The following is a 25,395-nucleotide window of genomic DNA, read 5'->3' as shown; positions in this document are numbered from 1 at the left end:
TGATAAATAAAAAGATGACACTAATACTATAATATTTTACGTACAACTAGGACAGGTACAAATGTAGCTATCATGTTTTCAGCAATATCATTCAAATCAATATGTGGATGTATCTTAAAGAAGATTGATAAGTGTGATCATTTATGAGATCATCCATGGGAATGTTTTACAATTGCACACACACACATTCCATACATAGATACATTATTATGTAAGAGAGTGCTTGTATTTGGAATTGAGTGAGGTACTGCTGCAGTGTTTGTGACACAGTTTCTTCTGATACACTTTTCAAGACTGAGACTATGAAATTCATATATATATGTCTAATAAAGATATCAAAGCTCACTATCCACAAGTTCAAAACATGTGCTCTATAATTATTTTATGGTATGAGGAAAGCAAGCAGCCCTGTTCTCCTCAATTGTTTACATATTCATAATCTTCAAAATTTGTCTGATTGGTCATCGATTGATGATAGCGCCCTCTAGAAGCAAAATCTTGGTTATCCTCTGTCAGTTGTTCTGTTGTGATCTTGGGGGCAAAGTTCTGAGACGGGACAACCATGTGCTCCGTTGAGGGCGGTGTGCGCCTGTGAAGGAAGAAACAAAAACAAAGAACCAGTGCAGATGGGAATGAAACAAGTACATCAGAAGGGAAGTGTTTGGTGAAAAAATTCATATTTTCTGACCAGTCATGTTCCACTTAATATTTTATCATCATTCTTCTTTATTCTTCATTATCATTAATCAATTAATCTATTTATTTATTCATTCATTTATATGGCAATTTATCATAAAATACAAGCAAACATAGAATACAAACAAATAATCACACTTATTTCCTCATGTTTTATAAATGAGCAAATAATAAAGACAGTATCAGAATGATTGTAAAACTTTGTAACTTTGAAAGACATTCACAGTACAAGGACAAGTCTTTTTGGCTGTATGGATAGCAATGGATGCAAATTCAAAGGAAATGGAGATCCACTGAGCATCTGCATATTAAACTTGACAAGCTGCGAAAAATTGTTGTCTTGACATATCTTAGTACTAAATATGTGAAGGAGCATGCATTCTTTTTTAACCCTAACTAGGCCGGGCTATTTAGGTAGATCATAGAGCCGGGGGGGGCCTCCCAGGCCCCCCCTCCAGATCTCGGCCGTCGACCGCGCGATAGCGATAAAAATTGGCACACACATTGCCTGTGACGTAATCTAAAGTACCATGAAATTAAATTTTTAAAAAAATTTTCATTTATCGTACATTATGCTAATTTACGCATAATGATGGATGACATCAGACAATTTGGTATAAATCACTACATAAAGCTCAAAATGGGCACATTTTTTGTGTAAATATTCTTATTAGTGTCCTGAGCAAATATAAGAGAAAAAAATTGCGCCATTAGAAAAACTTTCTTAAGTATTTTATTGTTTTTTGAATTTCTTTGTTTTTTCGACTTTATGTTTTTCATTGTTTTTTCGATGAAACTTGTCTGCGACATTGTTCCGAACAAGAAAATATGTTATTAATTGATTTTAATCAATGAAACCCCCAAATAATCATGCTTTTATGAAATTTGCCTGTAAACACAGTTTGCATTGAAATTGTACACGAATTCACGTTTTTGAGCAATTTTTGGTCTGACATGCACGTACATATTTATGCACAACTTCGGAACCGCGCGCCCGGGCATCGCAAATTTGGTGTCAAAAGATGTGGGAGACTCGAAAGAAAAAAGTCATGAAACGTCGCGGCGATAGCTTTTCGCGTTAGCGATACATTGCGCGGAACGTCGAGGGGGGGGGGGCCTCGGAGGGCCCCCCCCCCCCCCCCCCCGCCTAGTTCGGGTTAAAGAAATGGAGATTGTGACATTGTATTTTCTTCTTAATGTTCACATAAACAAAGAAATCTTCCAAGTGTCTCTGATTTTTGTGTAAAAGTTGTTTGCAGTTTTATTCTATTGTCTAACTTTTTGATGCATCCTACATCAAGAGCAAGTGAAGGAAATGTGTATTCATAATAATAATGTAGATTTGTGACATTCCATTATATTTCAAGCTGTGTACTATTATGGCATCAAATTTGATGATTTATAGAGTAAAATCCTTTATAAGGAAGTTGGATTTGCTAAAAACAAAACAATCTTGGAACAAGATGATTCTGCAGGTTCCAACCCTTGATACATGTTTGATTTTGTACCCTGATTTAGAGAGAAACCTGATATAACCAAAAAAAAAAAAAAAACTGTTTAAAGGACAAGTTCACCTTCATTAACATTTGGATTAAGAGAATGCAGCAATATTAGTAGAACAGATTTATAGTGAAAGTTTGAGTAAAATTGGACAAACCGTTCAAAACTTATGACTTTTTAAAGTCTCATTTCTGTGATCGCTGGATGTGAAGACTACTACAACCTGTGATGTCTATGTGTACGATATAAAGAAAGTATAAAGAAAATTCACCAGATTTTCAATTTTCTTGCAAAATAAAACAGCCCATGACTTGCCTCTTTCAAAAGGCAGGGTGAATAATAATACACTTAACATGATCAGTCACAAGTTGAATGGAAGTGTACTTTTTTCAAATAATCAAATTTGGGGGAATTCTCTCTACATTTTCATTATATCGTTTTACGCATGTGACATCATCAACTTTAGTAGTCAGTCGTCTCATCCAGCGGTGACTGCACAGAAACTTTTAAAAATCAGAACTTCTGAAAGGATTATCCAATTTTCCTCAACTTTCACCGATGTGTTCTAGTTATATTGCTGCATTATCTCAATCCACTCTACTATGTATATGAAGGAGAACTTGTCCTTTAGTATGATGTGTGCCTCTCAGCAATGTATGAATGAATCTGAAAGTTTAAGTTTAAGTAGTAATTAGAAAAATGCACACGAGTGAAGACAACAAGGCAAAGTAATCGATATAAATCTTTATTACACATGTGTAAGCTACATCCATTGCACAAGAAGTAAACGAGATTTGTAACTAGCTGTAGCAGGTAGAAAGTGCTCCTTCCTACTAACAAAATAATAGAAATATTTTTATCTATGGTACAGAATATAATTTGCACATTAGAAATGTTGCCTTAATCCTGTAATAGCAAGTGCATTATAAATATGTATGGTACATTGGTTCTTTGGCAGTCAAAATCTCTAAACTATACAATGTACCATGTACATGGTATTTCAGCTATCATGGTGACTTTTAATTTCAGTGAGACATTGTTTATTTTTTAAGTATGAATGCGAAGCATCTGCAAAGTATTCCAAGACATAGACACTTATAAGCCATTTGCTATGAAACCAGATTGATCCACTTGTGTTGGAGACAATCATAAATTTAAAATTTACCACATAGAAAGTGAATACATTTATGTGAGTTGCATACACAGGAATTTTGACAATTACATGGAAATTATGCAATCTCTCATGGCAATCATCTACCACTGTACGTACAGTTGTATGTACTCCCACCGTAGCAAGTGTCCCAGCATAGATAATTCTGTTGTGAAATTTTGTGAAATTCCTTTGTGTGACCTCAGTGTTTTTAAGTAAAGATGATATTACATAAACATGAAAATATTTCCCAGGGTAGGGTGATACTTTTTCACAAATTTGCAAAATTAACAAAATGCAAATTAATTTTGTATTTTGCTTGCATTGAGTTACATATGCATTTACGATTAACATGACATTACGCCATATAAAATATATGCAAAATTTATCTTCATTGACTAACACAAGGACTTAGTTATGTAAAAAGTTCCTCTACTAAGTTATAAATATTGATAAAATTGGTACTGCAGTTTACAACAGAAAGCTATGTAACATCTTGACAGAACATTCTCATTTTAGATCCGTAATTACTAGCAGAAAATAACAACAAAAAATGTACACTGTGTGTTTATATTGAGATGTCTTCAGAGAAGTCATTAAACATGGCATTGACGATTTCTGGACAAAACTTAACTTCTCAAGCCTATGACTGTATGGTCATAGGTTTTCTTTCTTGTTGTGTGGCCAGTTACTCGAAGTGAAGTAAAACAAGTTTAAAGCCACTACTTACCATTTGCAGATGAAAAAAAAAAGCTTTAGTGCTTCAAAATAGTTCTAAACTGTATTAAAGTTAGGGATAGAAACAACCAATGTAAAAATGTTAATCAGTATAATCAATGTTAAGTATTGTTGAATATAGAAAATGTGAATAATAGTTTCATTGAAATTGTTTCTAGAATAAGATGCTTACAGTTATGGTTTATTGAGAAATTTAGTGGTATCTCCTTATATTTGGGGCTTTATTTTAAAATATTTATATGGTAGGATGTTTTGTGATACAACTGAACTATACATATGCATCCAATGTGAAAAATTGAACATTTTTTAATTACTGCATCCAATGGTAAACAGTGACATAAATATGTAATATGATTGGAGAGTGTAGGGTTTGGAGAATTTCAAAGATACCACAATCAATTTATTTTCTGTGATTTTCTGGAAATTTTAGTGTAAATGCAATATGAGATGACATCTGTGAAGTGCATGAAAACAAACTTTAAATGTAGAATTAGTTTCATTATCTTACTTAGCAAAAAAGGAATACTTACAGAATCAAGCATAGATTTATGGTGATAATGTCTGCATGGATATCAAGCGTTTCCAACAGCAGATTTGTTACACACATACCATAATCACAGCTAATCCACACATACATGCAGTACTTTAGATCCAGGATTTGATCTTTGTAAGTAATGTGCAAAACATAAATATTATATAATTTGCCTTTAAAGACAGAAAAGGTAGAAAAAATGAACATGCCCAACTGCAATATCAAACTAGAAATGTCGCTACGGCGACTGATGCCTCCGCCATAATGCATGATTCTCCCAATAGGTGTATAGTACAATGTCTTGACAATGTGTGATGACAGTTTCACATAACTGGCAAAATATCGAAATAACAGGTTTGTCAGAAATATCTTGAATGTTCACTTTCCACGAACTGGGTTTGCTATAATTGTCTATTAAAGAGTGCAGGTACACATATTTGGGGAATTGAAAATTTTTACTTGACTTCTGACCGACCTTATTATAAATTTATGCATTGAGTATAATTTTCAAGGTATGAAGAAAGAGTGTAATTACAGTACAAAATATTTTTTTTTCATTTAAACCTGACCTTTGACCCTTAACCTTCGACCTTTGACCTTCTGGCTGGAAATTTCCAAGAGAATCTCCATCAAGTAATACATGTACATAAACACTTTTAAAACTAATAATGCAATCATTGCATATACTAGTATGAGGGAAATACAGTAGTAACATTTTGAGGAGTTGACCTTGACCTTTGAACCCCTGACTATTGACCCATGACCCCTAAATTCCCTAGATAATCCCTGCCAGTCAGTACATGCATATGTACCATGTTCCATGAAGATACATTGAACCATTTGCGAGAAAAGTGATATTGCAACATTTTCACCTAACCTTTGACCTTTTGACCTTTGACCTTATGACATGAAACTCTCTCTGGAGAATCCTTACGCAGTAGTACATGTCTACACTAAGTTTCAAGAAAATAACTGCGGGCATTGCATAGATATGGGGGAAATAGCAACATTTTTAGCATTTGACCTTGACCTTTTGACCTTTGACCTCTTGTCAATGTCACTAGAATCTACTCAACTAATTGTCCCATCATACATCATCCTTGGACCAAGTTTGGTGAAAGCTGCTTCATCCAGTTTTGAGTTATCACATAAACAGATAAATTTTAGGATTTGACCTTGATCTTTGACCTTTGACCTCTGTCCGATTTCACTGAAAAACTTATCAAGTAATTGTCCCATCATACATCATCCTCCAAAAAAATTTGGTGAAATTTGCTCCATACAGTCTTGAGTTATCGCGTAAACGGATACAATTTCATGATTTGACCTTGACCTTTGACCTTTAGTCGATTTCACCCAAAATCTTATCAAATCGTTGCCCCATCATACTTCATACTTGGACCAAGTTTGGTAAAATTCCAGTAAATATTACTCAAGTTATCGCGTAAACGAAAGCGGACGGACGTACGGACGTACGGACGTACAGACGTACGGACGTACGGACGTACAGACGTACGGACGTACGGACGTACGGACGTACGTACGGACGGACGGACAACCCGAAAACATAATGCCTCCGGCACCACTTCGTGGCGGAGGCATAATGACAGTGTCTAGCTGAATTATATTGTTTCACTGTTACCACTGGATATTGGTGAATTTCATTTTGATGTGACCGAGGGTGAAAAATTACTTTATCATGAAGCATCAGCAGCATAAATTGAATGAATACTATCTTGTGGTATGTTCCAAGTCATCACAATAAGTGCAATGTTTTAGCAGCTGCATTTTTGGATTTGCTCACATACCACAGATTCATAAGTTGCAGATTCAGTAGTACAACGTCTGAACATGTCAGATTCATTTGTAGAAAGTTCAAACATTTACATTTTGGTGTCAGTAAAGTGGTGAGCATCAGAAATTGGTATTTTTCTATGACAGCATGCTAAAACAATCCCTCACAGTGCAAACTTTTTTTTTTTTTTTTTTTTTTACTACATGCAGCTTTCTTGTGAAAATCACTGCCTCAATTTAGAATCTCAAACATTTACTTTTGAAGTACAATTCCAGACCATGTTCAAACCGCTCAAACATGTTCAAATCATGGTTGCAACATGTCTTATAATCAATTACAAATCAGGCTTTGGCAGTTTCCATCTATCTTCTGCAAAGGGGTGAATAACCTTTGGTTGTTAGCAAATACTACTGCTAGGGCATGATTAATTATCACGTAACGTTCTACCTGACCACTACTGAATGGGGAGGCCACTAGATTATTCAATTTTACCTAAAAGCCATGTACTACGATCAAAACTATTTAAAACTTTTGATCTCAAAATACTCCAAAATAACTGATTATCCGGGCAAAATCGCATCAACTGGACAGGTTTCTTGGTAGACCGTTTTGATATATTGCATGCAAATTCCAAATGGCGGAAGATGAGTCTGGAGTCCATCTGGGAAGTACATTTTCCTTTTAAGGTTCCATAACTTTCTCATTTTATGTCCAATTGTCATGAGACTTTTATCCTCTTGCTGGAATAGTTTTACCAGGGAGGTCACAACTACTATATACGTATTGCACAAAAGAAAAATCTATACACCTTTGATAATAGAAAAATTATATATAAGTAGCTTCTCTTTAATCTTAAGTTCAGAAATCTTAGAAATGCAGCCTTCTTCATGATGACATCACCAATCATACATTAAACCTTTAAAACACATACAATGCAGCATACAACATTGCTGTTGCCAAATGTTACAGCAATCTTGAAAACAAAGATCAATCATATCTCTGAATAAAATGTCAATTAAACACATCTGCACTGCGTTCCTTCTTCTTTGTTCCAACAGAATTCTCACCATAAATCATAATAAAATGCTAAAAAGGAGGAAAAGGTCATGTGAGGTAAAAGTGGCCGTTGTGACACAGACACAATCGTCAAATATCTGGGACTTGTGTCACACCTCTGTCTTGAAGTAAAGGCTCAATTTCCCCGTTGACAAGTCCCTTCTCTTTCTGATTATTCCTTTCTGAACGTTTAACGTCGCCCCCTGTGAATATTTCCTCTTCCGACTCGCTGTCTGGGGCGTGAATGGCAGACAAAGGTTGGTCCTCCACAAAGCTGTTGCCGTTGACGACGGATGAGTGGTGGAAGCGGTGGCGGTCGGCAAAATCCTCATTGTCCTGGTTGATGCTCGTCTCTCTCATTCCCAAATTGTCTACGATTGGAGTTAGGACCATCTGCGCTGGAGGTGGCGTGGCCCTGTAGAGAAGACATTGGTAAAGACACTGGTGGTTGTGACTTCAAAAAGGGTGCTTGTCTGTCTGGACAGTGTGTACAATGCTACATGAGGTTTTCTGTGCCAATAGGCACTCAAACCAAGGGGTAACACCTTGGAACAAAATCAACATTATAATATATATATATATATATATTTGTTTTTGTTTTTTTTTTGTTGATTCTTGGCATAATATGCTGAATTGCTTACTATAATTGGTACATCTTGACTAGAAATATCAACATAGAATTGCTGCAAATATCCCACGGAAGTCTTCCAGTCCGGATGCAAACAGCAACATGTTATCTAATGACTGGATTGATCATACGTATACAGTCCTTATAATATCAAATCGACTAAATTACTTTTAAAAATGGAAATAAAAAATGAAGCTCAGAACCAAAACTAATACATTTGAATGTTAGTGAGTCATCTACAAATAACACAATTGAGTATATTATGTGAATTGAGAAACACATTTCTCTTAGTTTGATATAGAATTTATACACCTTTAACTCCCTCAATGTCTATGCATATAATGTAGAAACCAATGTCTCTATCTTTATGAACCTCTCTCTACTTAAATTTATTCAAGCTTAGAGAATGTTCAGTATAAAACTTGTTTGTTAGACAAGTCTTTCAGAATTTCTCTTTGGCACAACACTCTTGTAGCTACAAATCCTATATCGTGAGAGGTTACTGAAAATAAATTTATCTATTCTTTTACAAATGAAATAAAATAAAAAGAAATGAAGAATCTACACAAACCCTTCCAATTCAGAAAAATAATTATGGTAGCTGGAGTAACAGGTGGTCATGAAATAAAGACTGGTGTTGCAAGGAAGATATTGCATGAACAGCTTTATAGAAGTTGAAAAACTAAACTAGAACTACATGGCGGCTACAGTCCTATGCAACGGGAAAATCCAAAAAAGAAGAAATTTTATAGGCAAATGGAAAATAAAAGTCAAGAAGTTAATGTACTTACATCTGGGTACTTGTCAGAAATACCGAAACTGGCAACGAAAGAGTTTGAAAGCCTCAGGACCTCAGCGAGGAAACCCATCACCAAAGTAGCGCGCTCCGCAAGCATTGAAATCGCAGCATGGTTCAAATTTTAGCAAGCTCTTGCTCAACGCTATACTAGTGCTGTACTCAAGGCGGATGTCATGATCTGTGTAGGTTATTGTATATAGTAATATCCAGAGGGTATTGAGTTATCATCATACAACATTTGCAATGACGGAAGGCAATGGTAGCTAATACACTGATGGAGAAGTTCTTCTGTGATCATGTTTTCGTCACTCTTAATTAGAAAGAGTAATTCATGAAGTCCCTATACAGTGTAGCTATTAAAGTTAAATAGTTGCCTCTTTTGCTCCAATATTAGTGTTCCCACATTCATCTGAGGTTTGACTGAAGCAATAAGTCAAGGCTTAGTTCTGTTTTATGTGTCAAGTCATTTTTCCTCAAGAGGTATCAGAACTGTGATGCATTAGTACACTTGTCTTGCATACAAAATCAATGATGAAAAATTAATGATTTGCTACCTGTGACATTTATTTCGAAAAGAGGATACATGAAATTCACCATCACCATCACCATCACCATCACCATTAGCGCATGCATACATGTAAATGAACCACATGCAATGTTAAAAGGCAATAAACCTCAGCCTTGTATAGGATGCTACCATGACACAAAACAATTTCTATGAAGCATTTTAAAGCCAAAACATAGTTCTGGTACGCTGCAAAAATTGTCAAAGTTTGTTCCCAAATGTACAAGTATGCCTGAGAAATCTGTGGAATAACGCTGTAATAACAAGATATTCATTGGGTAACGACGAAAATGCGAAATATTAACCAAAAATGTTTGCATCTCAGAACATACCCGATTGGGGTCAGGCTAACTCTACGACAACTCGACCTCACTTTGATGGCGGGGCCGAGTTGTGTTTCTTGATTGTACAGTGTTATACTATGGGAACGCTTCGTGTTCAACTGTGTCTGGCTGGTCACAGTGATGGGCCGTGTTGATACCACATGCGCATCAAAAAGAACATGCGCCTATCTATATTCAGTTAAGCGTCTTTGGTATAGAATATGGCGATCACGAACTGCGTACAAATTGCCTGAAATAGGGCCGCGTTGTCTCTGTGATTCTGGGATAAAAGTCAGTATACTGACTTTTACTTTTGATCTCAAAATACTCTGAAACAACTCATCATCCAAGCAAATCGCGTCAGCCATGTATAAAGTTTCTTGGTAGCCTCCTTCGATATATTGCAAGCAAATATGAAATGGTGCAAGATGGGTTCTCAAGCCCTTACCAGAACTATGTTTTCACTTTAACATTTGCCATTTCACATCAAACATTCCATTCTCTCTATTTCCATACAATATCAGCTCCAAGTACTTCTCTCTCCTTCTCACCCCCCCCCCCCCACATCATGCATTGTTACTACAGACCTCAATTTATAACTCTTTTCTATCTCTTTAACCTGGGCGCTGATATTACAATGTATACTACATTTATAGTAATTCAAATTCAGGAATTCTTCTGTTGAGATGTTTTCCTTGCAACTGATTGACAAACTGCCCTACATCGACGTAAATAAGCACTGAATTGATTAGTGTTTATCAATTCAGTGCTTACTTACGTCGATGTAGGGCAATCTGTCAATTAGTTGCTACATTCATAGTGTAACAAAATATGACAAAGTGCGACATCATAACCTTTCACTGCCTCGTAAGCTGATTCCCAACAACCTCACGATGCTCAAATAACACAACACTTGCTAGCAATACAAATACCCCATTCAAGTTCATTTCAAACCCACTGCCCAAAAACTCATGCTCATGGCATGTCTGGCATAAAATTTGCTGTACAAAAACGTATACATGGTTTGAAAAACAGAATGTTTTCCAAAAGTGCTCGTGAATACGCTGCTATCTCAGAATAATGTGACACACAGGAAGGTTTGATATGCCATGGCATAAATAGAGTTAATATCATTACTTTTAGTGTTTTGTTTTCATCATCCTCTGGAGAGTGGGTCTTGCCAGCAACAGTGCTTTGTTGTTGTTTTTGTCACTCTCACCTCACAACATCTCACACTGCATATCCATGACATTTTGCTGATATAAATTTGCTTCATTGTTTTGCATGCTTTAATATGTGAAAAGCTTGAACAAGTGCAGATGTATCAGGGGCGGATCCAGGAATTCCATAAAGAGAGGGTGCCTTTACAAAATTAAAAGGGGGCGCACGTACCCCTTCCCTCACTTTTTTCCATTTATTTCTTTTGTTCTATCGAAAACAAAAAGGGGGGGGGGGGGTGCATGCACCCGGTGCGCCCCCCCCCCCCTGAATCCGCCACTGTGTATATCTTTCCAGCTACACACATCAGTAGTATAGAGAAGTCCCCTGATATATAAATACTTTGTTTGTTTTGCATGCATGAACAAGAGAAAAGGTTGAAAAAGTGTAAATGTTAATCTCTCCAACTAGACACACTTGTTTTACAGTGGTCCCCCAGATATGATTTGCACATGCATGCAATTTGCAAAGAGATAGATGATCATGAATTAAACATAAGGGCAAAGAAAAAATGATAATGATCTGAGTGACATGTCACTGGAGCGCCTTCGTACCTGAAGAGCCTCTGGCAGAGCGATTTTATCCACCGAAAGAACTGGAAGTCTGCGATGCCCGGTTTGACGCCCGGGTTGGCCTGCCCGATGTAGATGTAGACGATGAGATAGACACAGACGTTGGCAAGAGCGTAGCCCCACTGGATGGCAAACATGATTGCAACAGAAACCACGGCCTGAAGGGAGAATGACAGCAGACAGAGGAAGAGAAAAGAAAATCATTCAACATTTCCTTATATGACCACACAAACAAGAATTTCAATTTGGTTTATAACTCAGCAAAATTAAAATCCAGTGGAGCCTGGATATTACGAGGTAGTATAAAATAGTAAGGTAAAATGAGGAATGTTCGCATTTAATTTCCCAAATTTTGCAAGAGCCAAGATTCATGAAATTAAAATGCACATTGAAGTTCTTGGCTACACAATACACATTGAATGTTAGAGGCAACTCGCGAAAGTTTCATGCCGCAAAAAAAGGCCGTCGGCTCCAATTCACGAAAATTTCATGCCGCGAAAATATTGTGTTTTATGGTATAGCCAGATATGTGTACCTGACACAACATGGTCATTTTGCAGGTCCCATTCCTTTTTAATACATTCTTTTGTTTTTATCCATGATAAAAGAAGATAACCGATATATCATAAATATATCATAACTCAACATGGGAAATCACTACATTTTTTTCCAGAAAAAGGATAATGATTGAACTTTTGTTCCATCACTCTGGGTCTTCACGTAAATTTCATCATTTTAGAAATTGTCTTTACAAGTCCTAATTTGTGAAATAGTATACTTACAAATTACATGGCATATACATGTACACAATACTAATGTTGATGTTGGAAAATGTGATATGTAACCTGCGCAACTTACCCCTATGAGGGAGACCCATCTGTTACAGAATCTTGAGTACCATGACGGGGGCATTCGAGTTATCTCGTGACTGAATGGTCCTTTCATCTCTGCAAATCAGAATGAAACCATAATTGTGACCGGTTGTCGATATGATAATAATGTCTTATTTATCCAGGGTAGCCTCTTCAGGTTTGAAATTGGCGATGGTCCGCTGGCCATTGGCCACCCGAAATCACTTCGGGCTAGATAAAAATCGTAAAATTCTTAAGTTACTAGTCCATCTGGCTAGCCAAAATTTTGCTTCAGTGTCAAAATTGATTCTAAGTAGTCCGCCTGGCTAGTTAAAAAAAAAAAGTTAAGTGCGACCCCTTATAGAATTGGCGATGGTCCGCTGGCCATTGGCCACCCAAAATCACGTCGGACTAGCTAAAAATCGAAAAATGCTGAAGTTACTAGTCCATCTGGCTAGCCAAAATATTGATTCAGTGTCAAAATTGATTCTAAGTAGTCCGCCTGGCTAGTTAAAAAAAAAAGTTAAGTGCGACCCCACAATGTCTTCAGTGTTGCCACTGCTCTACCAGAGGGCCCTGCCATTATTATTACCCTAGCGTTGCCAGGTACCCATTTATGCACCTGGGTTGAGAGGGACATAGTGGGTAAAAACATCTTGTCCAAGGACGTAAGCACTGGGTGGGATTCAAACTCAGGTCCTCCGATCGGGAGTCAGGAGTTTTATCCACTATGCCACAGCGCCCCCACATATCGACTGGTTGTTGATAAGTGTGATGTGTTCAAGAAAACTTTGAAACTTTGAAATATTCACTATTACAGTGACTTGAACGAATTTAAGATACCATACCCACTTCTGTTTCATATGCAACACATCACAGAGAAGTCTACCCAAATATCATGAAATGGAAGGTGTGGCCTCATAAGAACATTACATAAATGCAAAAATGTAAACAGATCTAATTCAATGTACATCAATTTGGGAAGTCATGGAATCAAGGAATGATCTTTCTGTCACAATTTTACCAGAGTTTTGTTCAAAATTATTTAGTCAGCAGAGATGATACACTGTGACTGTAAGCTAGATAGAAAGAAGTCTACTGAGATACAGATTTAGTGTACTAAAGATTGAGAAAACACTGTTACACTGAGTACAGGAGATCTTTTTACCAGACATAAACTATAATTCCAGATTTCTTCAATAAAACTATTCAAATTCAAAGATTAAATATTTTTGAGACCATCAAAAGCATTATCACAGTCACAGACACAAGCTTTAAGAATGCAATGTTTAGACAATCTTTGCCAATTATGAAACCCATTACCAGTCATCTTTTGTAAACCTTGCATACACGTTTATAGTGACTCACCCTTCTCGTCTTGGTTGCTAATAAGTGACTCCTTGTCGCTGACGCCTACCACTCCTCCGTACTGGTTCCCACCATTCTCCAGTGATGCGTTCTTCTCGTTGTCGCCCTCTTTCCTGGCGGCGGGCGACACGCCAAACGCCTTCTCGGCCTTCTCGATGTCCTTCTTGAACTCGTCCAGGGAGTCGCGCCGCTCATCCGGCTCATTGACGAGGGCGCCGTAAGACATGCCGCCGTCCTCGCGGTTCTTGTCGATGACATGGGAGAGGAGGCTGTCCTTCTCCTTGCGGCTAGGGTCGCCGCCCACCCGGTCGAAGCTCATGGCCAGGGAGAAGTAGGCGTAGTCAATGCCGGCGTACGAGAGCAGGAAGGGCATGGTGACGATGGGGCCGAGGTAGTTGACCTGGCCGATGAAGATGAAGAGGATGGCGATGAAGCAGACGAGGAGTTGAGCGATGACCGGCTCCTTGTTGGGTCCCTTCTGTGGGGACAACCGTCACAAGAACATCTCAAACCATGAAGAATGATTTGATTTTGCTGTAACATACATTTCCCATGGACACATTTCCCATGGACACCTGTCCAAGGACTAGTCTTCAAAAGGCTAAGGTTATGATTTCTTTTTTTACCCTTGCTATCAACAAGACCAACCATACAGGACAGCTTGGAAAGCCCTTGTATGTCTTTAACATCAACTTCAACAGCTCACTGCAGATCATATCTAGATTCGAGCAACTACATTTTCTACATGCAACATTTATATACTTGTTGAAGAAGTACATTTGCTCACATGATGTGATGAAACGTTATCATTTCAAGACTTACCAGTTTGTTTGTGGTGTAAACGAGATACTGATTTCAAACTCTCCTAAAATACAGGACATTGTCAAGAAGAAAAAAAATCTATTCTTAATTTTACACTTGGTGTGAATGAAAAAATATGCTTACATTTTAGAAATCAATATGACTTATTATCTTTATTCATATGTGTGATTACCTTTTGTGTGATCACACTTTACATTTTGATTTAGAATAAGAACATTGATTCTTTTTTAAAGCATGATATGTTTTGTACATTTATACTTTTTCGTTGAGAATGAAAATGAAAATCTAAATGAAACGAAAAATGAAATGTGTCAATAGCATAACTTTGGACACAGGTTGAGTGCTAATAACACATACACACACACAAAAAAAAAAAAACCACACATAAAAAATGAAAAATACTGGAAAGAGACTAACCCCATGGCCTAGAAATCTTATGATAGGAATAACATTCTCATTGGCTATACACTGTAGGATCCTGGGGGCGCCGTAGAGACCCCCTAAACAGGATGACAGGGATGAGATGTAAAGACCGAGGAGCCACAAGAAGCCTGTCAGGGAAACCTGGAAAAAGAGAAGGTCAAAGGTCAAACGTAGGATCTGGATCTGTGACTAGGGTAATACTGCTTTCTGCTTGGCTGAAATTCCATGCATGACATTAAGAATTTTGTTCAAGCTATCACTATTGGTAAGATTTCAAGTTTTAATGTTACAGTCATAACTTTAACTCTTTCATTATTTACAAGTGATGAGCTGACAGACACTGTATGATAACACTACAGGTTTGTGTGAACTTTGAAAATATGCATACTTGCATTCTAATAGTTCCATTGGGTTTGATTGAAATTCAAATTTTAAGAATTCAATCGTAATATAAATTAACACAAATGTATCATTAAGAAAAGATACTGTATCCATATTAGAGGTACATTTAAACAAAACAAATAAAAAAAACTCACACACACATACTGTTGAAGAGACTTCTTTTTTTGTAACTGAATGGGAAAGAAACTTTATGAAAGTTGTTAAAGTTGCCTCATTAACCTGGTTTTAAGATAACAAATAAGATGTCTCTCTTAAATGACTTTTGGCAGCAAATTGTGCCACAAATGCTTCACCTTAGATTTCATAATTATATGGATAGACACAGACCTACAGCTTCCCAATTCAATATAGAGATCTGCACTAGTGTAAACAAACTCCCTTATGAACAAAGCATCACCCATTGCAGGTTGGACACTTTCTGTGTCCCATATTGGATGGGTGCACTCACCGTCTCGGCTATCATGTAGTCGTTCTGCAGGTACCACCTGTCACAAGTCGCCCCCAGCAAGATGGCAAAGAGAAGGTAGAGGACCGTGGTCACTCCCAGGGCGGACAACGTCCCCTCCGGAATGCTCTTGCGCGCGTCCCGCAGGTCGCCGCTCATGTTGATGCCTGCCATCACCCCAGTGGCCGTGGGGAAGAAGACACCAAAGACGGTGAAGAAGTTTTCCCCAGGCAGGTAGTCAGCGGCCGAGTTATTCTTGAAGACCGTCCGGTTGTAGCCCATGAAGCCGTCGTCTGTGGTGTGGAGTGAAGAGAATTGAAAGGAAGTTACTCAGGAACTCTGTGCCAACTTTATCCTTCTTGCATATTACTGGGTTATTCCTAACTTCCTCACTCTACACTTCTCATGAGCTAGAAATATATTCTATGGATAGCTAAAATGTAATGTAAGGTAAATGTAAGGCTGGCCTGTCTCAGATATATTTGGGAATCCCGTAACAAATTGTAAACAGCTTTATCACTGTCGACAAAGGTACACTGTACAATTGTATATCTTTGAGGTATGTTAAGTACACACACGGCCAAAGAACCTCAGCTGGAGCCGAACTTTACCAATGAGCATAGGTATTCACAGATGGGCAATTTCTTCCTAGCAAGCCTCTGCTAGTTGTAGTTTTTGAATGTACCCCGGTGGGCAGAGAATAAAGATAGATTAAATCGGGCCACCCTTCTGGTACTGGGTTTTTTAACTCATTGAAGACGAGTCCCGAGAATACTTGGGCAGGTGTATGAGAAATGCGTGTTATAGTAAAATCAGTCTGTCCTCAACGGGTTAAGCTATCTGAAAGGAACCAGGGAATGTCCCTCCTACAAGACCACCAACCTTTATCTGTGTGGGCCACAGTTCCCACCAGGAAGTCCAGCGTGGCCACACCCAATACGGCCAGGAGGAGGAGCTGCATCTTAATGACCCACTTGACCCCAGCGATATTGATGGCCAAGAGAAGGAGGATGACCGCTATGCCCACACCTCTCACTGCCCAGGGGTTGGTCCAGTGAAACATCTCGGCCACCGACTCGCCAAAGCCGGTGCAGTACAGAGCACATGCCACGGTCTGAGGGGAGCAACCATAAGAACAGATGGGTTAACTGCATGAACACTACAAATATTCTCATTTTCCATGAGTTTTAACAAACAAACTAGAAATGTCGCTACAGCGACTGGTTATACCCCCGCAAAACAACATTTCATAAGCTTTGGTCAAAACAACATTTCATAAGCTTTGGTCAAAAAACTGAGGAAGTAGTTAAATCCGCAAGATCTTTCCTTGATCTTCTGCCATTAATATGCCGTTACCATGGCAACGTACTTTCGGGTACTGTCGAAAAATGCGTCTTGCACATCTACAACCAAAGGCACACATCTGTACCAAGTTTCATGGAAATTGGGCAAAAACTGAGGAAGTAGTTTGCAGCACAAAATTTTCCATCATTTTGGCTCATAATATGTGAGCTGTTACCATGGCAACATACTTTTTGTCACTGTCAAGAAATGTGTCATGCTGACCTATATCCTAAGACAAACATTCAATATGAATTCCATGAGAATTGGAAGAACACTGATGAAGCAGTTTTGCCATGAAGCATTTTGCCCTATATTTTACCAATAACATGCCGTTACCATGGCAACGCACTTTTTGCCACTGCGGAAATATGTGTCTTGCACATTAACATATTCAGATGAACATCTGTACCTAATTTCATAAAAATTGATCAAAAACTGTGGGAGGAGTTCGCGACGCAAGATTTGTACCCATTTTTGCCCATAATATGCCGTTACCATGGCAACGTACTTTTGGGTACTGTCAAAAAATACGTCTTGCACATCTACAACCCAAGGCACACATCTGTGCCAAGTTTTATGGGAATCGGTTGAAAACTGAGGAAGTAGTTCGCGATGCAAGATTTGCAATGGACCGACCGCCCGACCGACCGACCGCCCGCCCGCCCGACCGCCCGACCGCCCGACCGACCGCCCGACCGACAGCCCGACCGTCCGCTGATTCCTATATACCCCCTTCAAACTTCGTTTGGCGGGGGTATAATAACATTTTATTCAAAATGTGCAAAATTTTGCTCTGTATGAAAGTGTTGCAATGAAGTAAAAAATAAAACTCAAAAGATTTCCTTTATTGTTTTAAATTCTTTAGACATTCTCTTGTTTACCATCTAGACAAAAACTGATCTTTCATCATCACACTGAATGACGTATTATGCCATGCTCATTTTGCAGATTGTAATTTCAATACAGTAAAGTGTGGGTTATATAATAGTGCATGGAAGTGTGCTCTTCTTGATTGAATGAACTGTATACTTCAGAAACACTTTATGACCTAGCGATAGATTTTTTTTCTGTTGTTGGAATAGGGGAAAAAAATTACAGAAGAAAAGAAGAAGAACAAGAAAACAAAGAATGAAATTTATACTGATAGAGGAAATCCAAACAAAATGGATTATATATGACAGAACATGGATGTCACAGGATTTTGTTTTATGTGGTTTTACAACAGAGTGATATTGGTCATTATCATCAAAAAGCAAATGAGATACATTTGTAAACCAAACAAATTGCCAAATGATAGGTATACAGCTCTTCTCTAAATTTCCTTCTTTGATATCATACAAAGAAGGATTGAAAGAAAGAGAAAATTCTCAGAACCGATATCTTTGAAACTGGCTGTGATAAGATTTTAAGCACCTAAAATGAAAACAGCAAAGAATTGACACTGGTAGCTACTTGTACAGGGCATATGCTCAAAACTGAATAGGCATAAGCTTGAACTGCAGCTACTCTGGTCCTTCACAATTTTGCTTTCATGTGTGTAACATGCTGGAAATCAGTATCTTGGACAAGATTACAGTACACATCATATGTAGGTATAAAAAGAAAAAGAAGAAGAAGATAAAACAACAACAACAAAACAAAACAAAACAAAACAGAGAGTGCTGCTAGACTCCGCCTATATAGAGATGTACATTTTTTATGAGACCTAGGTGATTTGATATGGGTAACTGCAAACAATTCAGATGTTCCATCTCCCAGACCCGCAGGGTAAGACAAGGCACATACTGTCATTTCAGAAGATGTTCACAGTCACGCCTGACCTTTTGAAGAACTGAGTTCACATATATCGAGACAAATCCCCACAGAAGCAAAGTCTGAGCCATGGAGCAGCATGGAAAATTACTCCAGCAGCTAGGAGACAGAGCTGTAATTGTTGCGCTGGATTACATCCCATTGGACGGAAATGCAATAACAGTGGCAAGTGGTGAAAGAATGAGAATGGTAAATGTACGCTGGACAGAAAAATGAAACAGTGAATGCCTCATGTCCTGAAAACGAAGGCTTAAAGTGAAAAAGGACTTTTCATTCCAGTCAAATCGCACTTACTTTCACATGCTTACCCAAAACTGTGATGTTGGCACTTAATTATGCAAATGAGACAGAGCATGGTCAGCAACTTAAATACATCTCTCTCACAGGCTTGTACAAAAAGTGTTACACCAAAAACAAATATCTAAAAAGAGTGTTATAAATGGCAGGGCTGCACATCCATTTTTTCTACTGGTCTGACCTGTCTGTCAGACAAGAAGGTACCCAGTTTTTCCATATTCTACTGGTAAATTCTTGAAAAAGTTACTGGTCCGACAGTGATTTCTAATGGTCAGGGACCATTGGACCAGTGCCAGTGTGCATTGTTGCTTATGGCATGTGCAGCAGTATAGGATCATTGTTCTTACCTGGCCAAAAGAATACAGAATGCCCAAAGTGGCCCCCATTCGGGCCCCCAGTACGTGGGACAGCAGGAAGTAGATGCCCCCACTCTCCATTTTACATCGCTCGCAGACACCGATGGCCGCCAGGGAGGAGATCAGCGCCACGGTAACCGTCATGAGGATGATGAGAACCGAGAGGCCCACTCCGGCGTTGCCCTGGCAACAGATGATGACAAGTGTTAAAAGATCCATGATGAGAAACAATAACTACCGGACAGAGTTGAGTGCTTTTAATAATCCTTGTCAACATCTCATCCATTCCACCTACAAGGTAGTCCACAATCCCAGCCATGGATGCAATGAAAGGACCATACAAGCCTCCAACTTGGGTGATGGTATCATCATAATGTATTCAAACCTAATGTCTAGGACTACTCTTAGCCTTAAAAGCAGTATCCATGGAAACAAACATTACGTATCACAGTCTAAATTCAGTATACAACATACCAAATCACAGTATCACACTACAGGTGTGAACTTTCCTGTGCGGCATTTAAAACAAACCAACTAAAATCCTTGCATTGCCAGCTTATTTCAGCAAATGTCATGGCATTTCTAGGCTCTCCTCACTCAACTAATCATGCTGTTACTGCTGTACTTCAAGCTTCCATAAATAGGGATATCATGAATTTAATTTTGTCAAGAATAATGTAAACCAGAAATTTTTGCGTTCATATCATTTTCGTGAATTTTGCAAGGAGCCTAGAGTCGTGAGATTATAATGCGCCTGTAGTGAAAGTTTTTGTCTACAATACAGTGTAAACGCAAAGGCACACCATTGGCAATTCGTAGGAATTTCATGCCGTGTACGACTATACACCATGTAAATGATAGACTCTGAACAGTGCTTCAGAATAACACATGAATCTGGTAATTATCAAAATCCATTTTTCCATCATCCATATCAAATTGATACAATGTACACTGTCTGTTTGGAGGGCATCTACCTACAGTATTCATACACAAAATCAATGTTGTTACATTGTATTGCATGCATGCATAGTAAAATACTAGCAACATACATGTACAGTTGAACCTCTCGTATCCGGACAAGTCGGGACCGGGGCTCATCTGGATAAGGGATTTGGCCGGATACGGGAGACTCAATGCTTTATACATGTACATACACATGTACTGATGTAGCCCATTGTAGTACCACATGTAGTAATGTGTATACTGCAACCTTTTCATTGTTACATTTGGGGATGTTTCGGGATGTTGAAATGTCTGAAGGTAAGCAATTTGGAAGGAAATTTGATGCAATGTATGTTAATCATATTGGAAGTAATATGTAATTCATGTGTGTTTGGGTAGGAGTTCTCAAGGAGTTGGGAATCCCCATTTCTTCCCGTAATTATTTCAAAAAAATTGCGTCCGGATAATAGAGAGATCCGGATAAAGGGAGGCCGGATAATAGAGGTTCAACTGTATATGGATTGTATGTTAGTCATCCATGATCTACAATGCATTTGGCTTTCAAAGAGCATATATCGAATTAGTCTGGTTATTCAAATTCATGATTTTCTTCTCGACGGAAGAAAATCATGAATTTGAATAACAAAGCAGTACCCGCTGCATGCTATAAGGATTAGAACCAACACTTGCTTTCGGGCGAAAGCTCGGTGGTCTAGTGGAGATGACGCCTGTCCGGTGATCAGGAGGTCGTAGGTTCGAATCCTGCTCGAGTATGTACGCCCATGATTTTTTGTCATGGCTACTACTAAAACACTGATCAATTTAGTGCTTATTTACGTCGATGTAGGGCAATTTGTCAATCAGTTGCAATAGTCTGGTTATGTTAAACAATGTTTTCTACTTTAATAAGCACGTGTATGGTTTGATAGAAAGGAAAAAAATAACACTAACAATAGTGATAATTGATATACCATCGTTTGTATTCTTATTCCACAACAATTATAATAGTTCCTGTACTCATTTTTAAGGGCATTACATAAAATGTTATATCTGTCATTTTGCATTTCTTTTTTTTTTTTGTGGAATGCAATTGCTTGAAATACTGTAAGTGAGTGTACATGATTAGAAAGTATATTCAGGTGCGAGTTTCTTCACTTTGTCTCCCTCTACAAATTAAATTTGTTAAGATCGTAGATGTAGCAGTAGATGACAAGTTCGAGTCCCACTAGTTCCTTTTTTCCGACATGTTTGTTAATTTACAGATCAGCAGTTGCAATCTTAACAAATTTAATTTGTAGAGGGAGACGAAGTGAAGAAACTCGCACCTGAACTTTCACCCCTCTTTCTTTCACTTAGAAAGTACACTATTTGAGGAAAATTATCCCTTGACTTTAAGCTGAGTTTGAAGTAATTTTCTGTTTGTTTGTTTTTGTCTTCACTATATTTTAAACTATCTGTATGGTGGAGAAATCCGGATAATAGATGGTCAGATAATCGAGGTCAGATTAAATTCACAGCCATCAGCCCATGCCCACTCTGACTCATACAATCTACTGTCTCACCAATACTTTGGCCATGAACTACTTGGTGGAGAGTATTCAAGTACTTCATTCATTCCCAGAGGGTGTACAACGTAGGGCACATCCAATACAATAATGTAGTTGTACAATGTACGTCATTCTAGTTTCTTTCCAGCAGTGTGTGCACCTTTCTGTGTGCTAACTGCAACTCCCACACAGAACCTTGCACAAGCAAATCTACACTAAAGTACCAATGGTACCAGTATGTTATTTCATCGTTCTCGGTTCAAGTGGCTTGGCATGATTTCTGATGCAGTAGATTCATCCAGGCTCAAAAACAGGTGGTTTTACCTTTCACACACTTGGAAACAAAATCCCCAATCCCACACTCTACACAGACTTGCTGGCATGCAGTGATTTTATGTGTTCTCTTTATCATAAAACAAAACATCTGATAGGAAAATGTACATGGATGTACCTTTGCTGAACTTAAAAAATCACTGTAAGGCTGGTTCCTCATTAAAAAAGAAAAAAGAAATGCACACACTGAAGATGTATCAATGCACAAACTACAAGACATGCAAATATCTGGGCACCATTTCATGAAAGTTGAATCAGCCCTGACAAGTTGTCAGTCTCTGACAATTTCAGGAAAATCCTTGGTTTTGATTGTCCTGTGAAGCTCTGGTTGCTGACTGTTACTATGGTATTAGAGACTGACAACTTGTCAGGGCTGTCAACAATGAAATACTGCCCCAGGTGGTTATTTCACATGTTGGAAATGTCCCAGACGTATTATTATTGTTGAATAATTGATGCGAATGATGAAAGGATTTTTAATGTTTAATCTTGTATACACAACAAACAGAATGCAAGGTAATTTATGAAACAAGATGATGCATTGTTTTAATACTCATGGGTGATGTGCAAAGTGGAAAGGACTTTAAAATAATCCCAAGTAGGAAAGGGATAAATTACTCCATGTATTATACACCTGAAAAATATGGTTACCTTGGTCAAAAAGAAAATACAATTGATGTTACAATAAAAATGATAATGTTCTCGTTTTAAGTATGAATAACAGTTGGTTGATTAAAAAAAAGAAAGGAAAATGTGATATTTCAATTGACATAAATTCCTTTACTTTGAAAGATCTGCATAGTTTTACATTGTATCTTTATGAGTATGAACTGTACAGTCGGCCTGTTTTATCAAGTGCCAGCAGATGGTTAGGGGTCACTCACTGACCTGTCTCCATTCTTGACCTCATTCCCTTTTATATGACCACAAGGTTTTTCTGAGTGAGTCACCATGATACAAATATCAGTGTGATATTGGCAGCTGTTTAATTGTGTGTCTTTTCATAATTTAATGGGGGGGGGGTGTTGGGAGATGAGGATGGGGAGAGGGGAAAGGGAAGGGGGAGGGGAGGGGAGGGGAGGGGAGGGGAGGGGAGGGGAGGGGAGGGGAGGGGAGGGGAGGGGAGGGGAGGGGAGGGGAGGGGAGGGGAGGGGAGGGGAGGGGAGGGGAGGGGAGGGGAGGGGAGGGGAGTGGAGAGTCAATCTTCTGGGCTGAATTTAGTAGAGATGATAGCATTCATGTCACCCTTGAGTGATAACAGTCAAATTAGTGGCAAAGAGTCCGGAACCGTCTTCATGGCCTAATGAAGGTGCTTTTGATGTCACCAATTCTGCAATTTAGAATCTGAGAGGTTTTAGTTCTTCTTTGATGAATTATTTCCAAATATGTACAGTTGTAGGTATAAATGTATGTGTCTAGATTTTTGCCAAATACAGAAGAAACTAGAAATGTCGCTTTGGCGAATGGTATGCCTCCGCCATAATGCATGATTTTCCCAATAGGTCTAGATAGTACATGTGGACAATGTGTGATTACATTTTCACAAAATTGGCAAAATATTGAAATGACAAGTTTGTCACAAATGTGTTGAATGTTCACCTTCCTTGACCTAGGTTTAATTGGATGAATAGGAGAGCATGTATCTAGGGATTTAAAGACTTTAACTCGACTTTGACCCATTCATACATTTAGGCATTGAGTAATTTTCAAGGTACAGGTGTGGAGAAAAAGTGCAATTTCTGAATTGAATAGTAAATTGTTACCATTTTCATCTGGCCCTTGACCCTAAAATTCATAAGATGATCACTTTCAGGTAGAACATGCATAATATGTACTAAGTTTCAAGATAACTTGAGCCACTTCCGAGATATGGAGGAAAAAGTTAGTTCAGCACTTTCACTTGATCTTTGACCTTTTGACCTTTGAGGCAAAAAAAGAAGAAAAAAAAAACTTTCCAGAGAATTTCTATTAGGTTACACATGTATGCACACACCAAGTGTAAAAAAATAACCCTGCTGGCATTGCATGATAGGAGGGAAATAGTAAAATTTTGAAGTGTTGCACTTGACCTTTGACCCCTGACCTTTGACCCCATGAACCCTACATTCTCTAGATAATCACTTCCAGTCAGTATATGTATATACTATGTTCCATGAAGATACCTTGAACAATTTTCCAAGGTATGGAAAAAAAAAAAGTTTTAATATTTTTACTTGACCTTTTGACCTTTGACCTTTGACCTCATGACCCAAACTTTCACCAGAGAATCTTAATTGGGTAATACATGTATACACTAAGTTTCAAGAAAATATCTTCAGGCATTCAATAGATATGGTGGAAATAGTGAAATTTTATGTATTTGACCCTGACCTTTTGACCTTTGACCTTTGACCTCATGACCCAAACTTTCACCAGAGAATCTTAATTGGGTAATACATGTATACACTAAGTTTCAAGAAAATATCTTCAGGCATTCAATAGATATGGTGGAAATAGTGAAATTTTATGTATTTGACCTTGACCTTTTGACCTTTGACCTTGAGTATGTGCACCCAAAAGTTGATAGGCACAACTTCACCCCCTAATACACATACATGCCAAGTTTCATTAGGATACCTCAACGGGTTTTGATAGTTACCTTGTCCACAAAATTCATTACGGACGGACGGAAGGACGGACGGACGGACGGACGGACAACCCGAAAACATAATGCCTCCGGCACCACTTCGTGGCGGAGGCATAAAAATAAATTGAATGCAGTTGAGGAGCATTATTCACATACAGGAGTTAAAATTGCATGATAAAATTCTAATAGAATGATATCACACACCATTCTCTGCATTTTCATACTACCAAAATTTCACTGTGACTGTGCCAATCC

The 25,395-nt window shown here is 38.2% G+C and overlaps 1 protein-coding gene across 1 annotated transcript in view; it reads right to left on the bottom strand.

The window, feature by feature from the left end:
• Positions 1 to 417: 417 nt before the first annotated feature.
• LOC140240228 (solute carrier family 12 member 8-like) overlaps positions 418 to 25,395 on the bottom strand; it is a 48,694-nt gene continuing 23,716 nt past the window's right edge. The window contains exons 4-11 of the mRNA XM_072320021.1: positions 19,684 to 19,875; positions 16,766 to 16,997; positions 15,887 to 16,176; positions 15,031 to 15,177; positions 13,792 to 14,269; positions 12,431 to 12,519; positions 11,555 to 11,730; positions 418 to 589 (exon numbers count right to left, since the gene is read on the bottom strand). Coding sequence (XP_072176122.1) covers positions 418 to 589; positions 11,555 to 11,730; positions 12,431 to 12,519; positions 13,792 to 14,269; positions 15,031 to 15,177; positions 15,887 to 16,176; positions 16,766 to 16,997; positions 19,684 to 19,875 — 1,776 coding nt within the window. The remainder of the gene's footprint in view (positions 590 to 11,554; positions 11,731 to 12,430; positions 12,520 to 13,791; positions 14,270 to 15,030; positions 15,178 to 15,886; positions 16,177 to 16,765; positions 16,998 to 19,683; positions 19,876 to 25,395) is intronic.

The sequence above is a fragment of the Diadema setosum genome, chromosome 16 (genome assembly GCF_964275005.1).
Source record: "Diadema setosum chromosome 16, eeDiaSeto1, whole genome shotgun sequence".
In the NCBI taxonomy this organism is placed as follows: Eukaryota; Metazoa; Echinodermata; class Echinoidea; order Diadematoida; family Diadematidae; genus Diadema; species Diadema setosum.
This window is presented reverse-complemented; position numbering and strand designations above follow the sequence as displayed.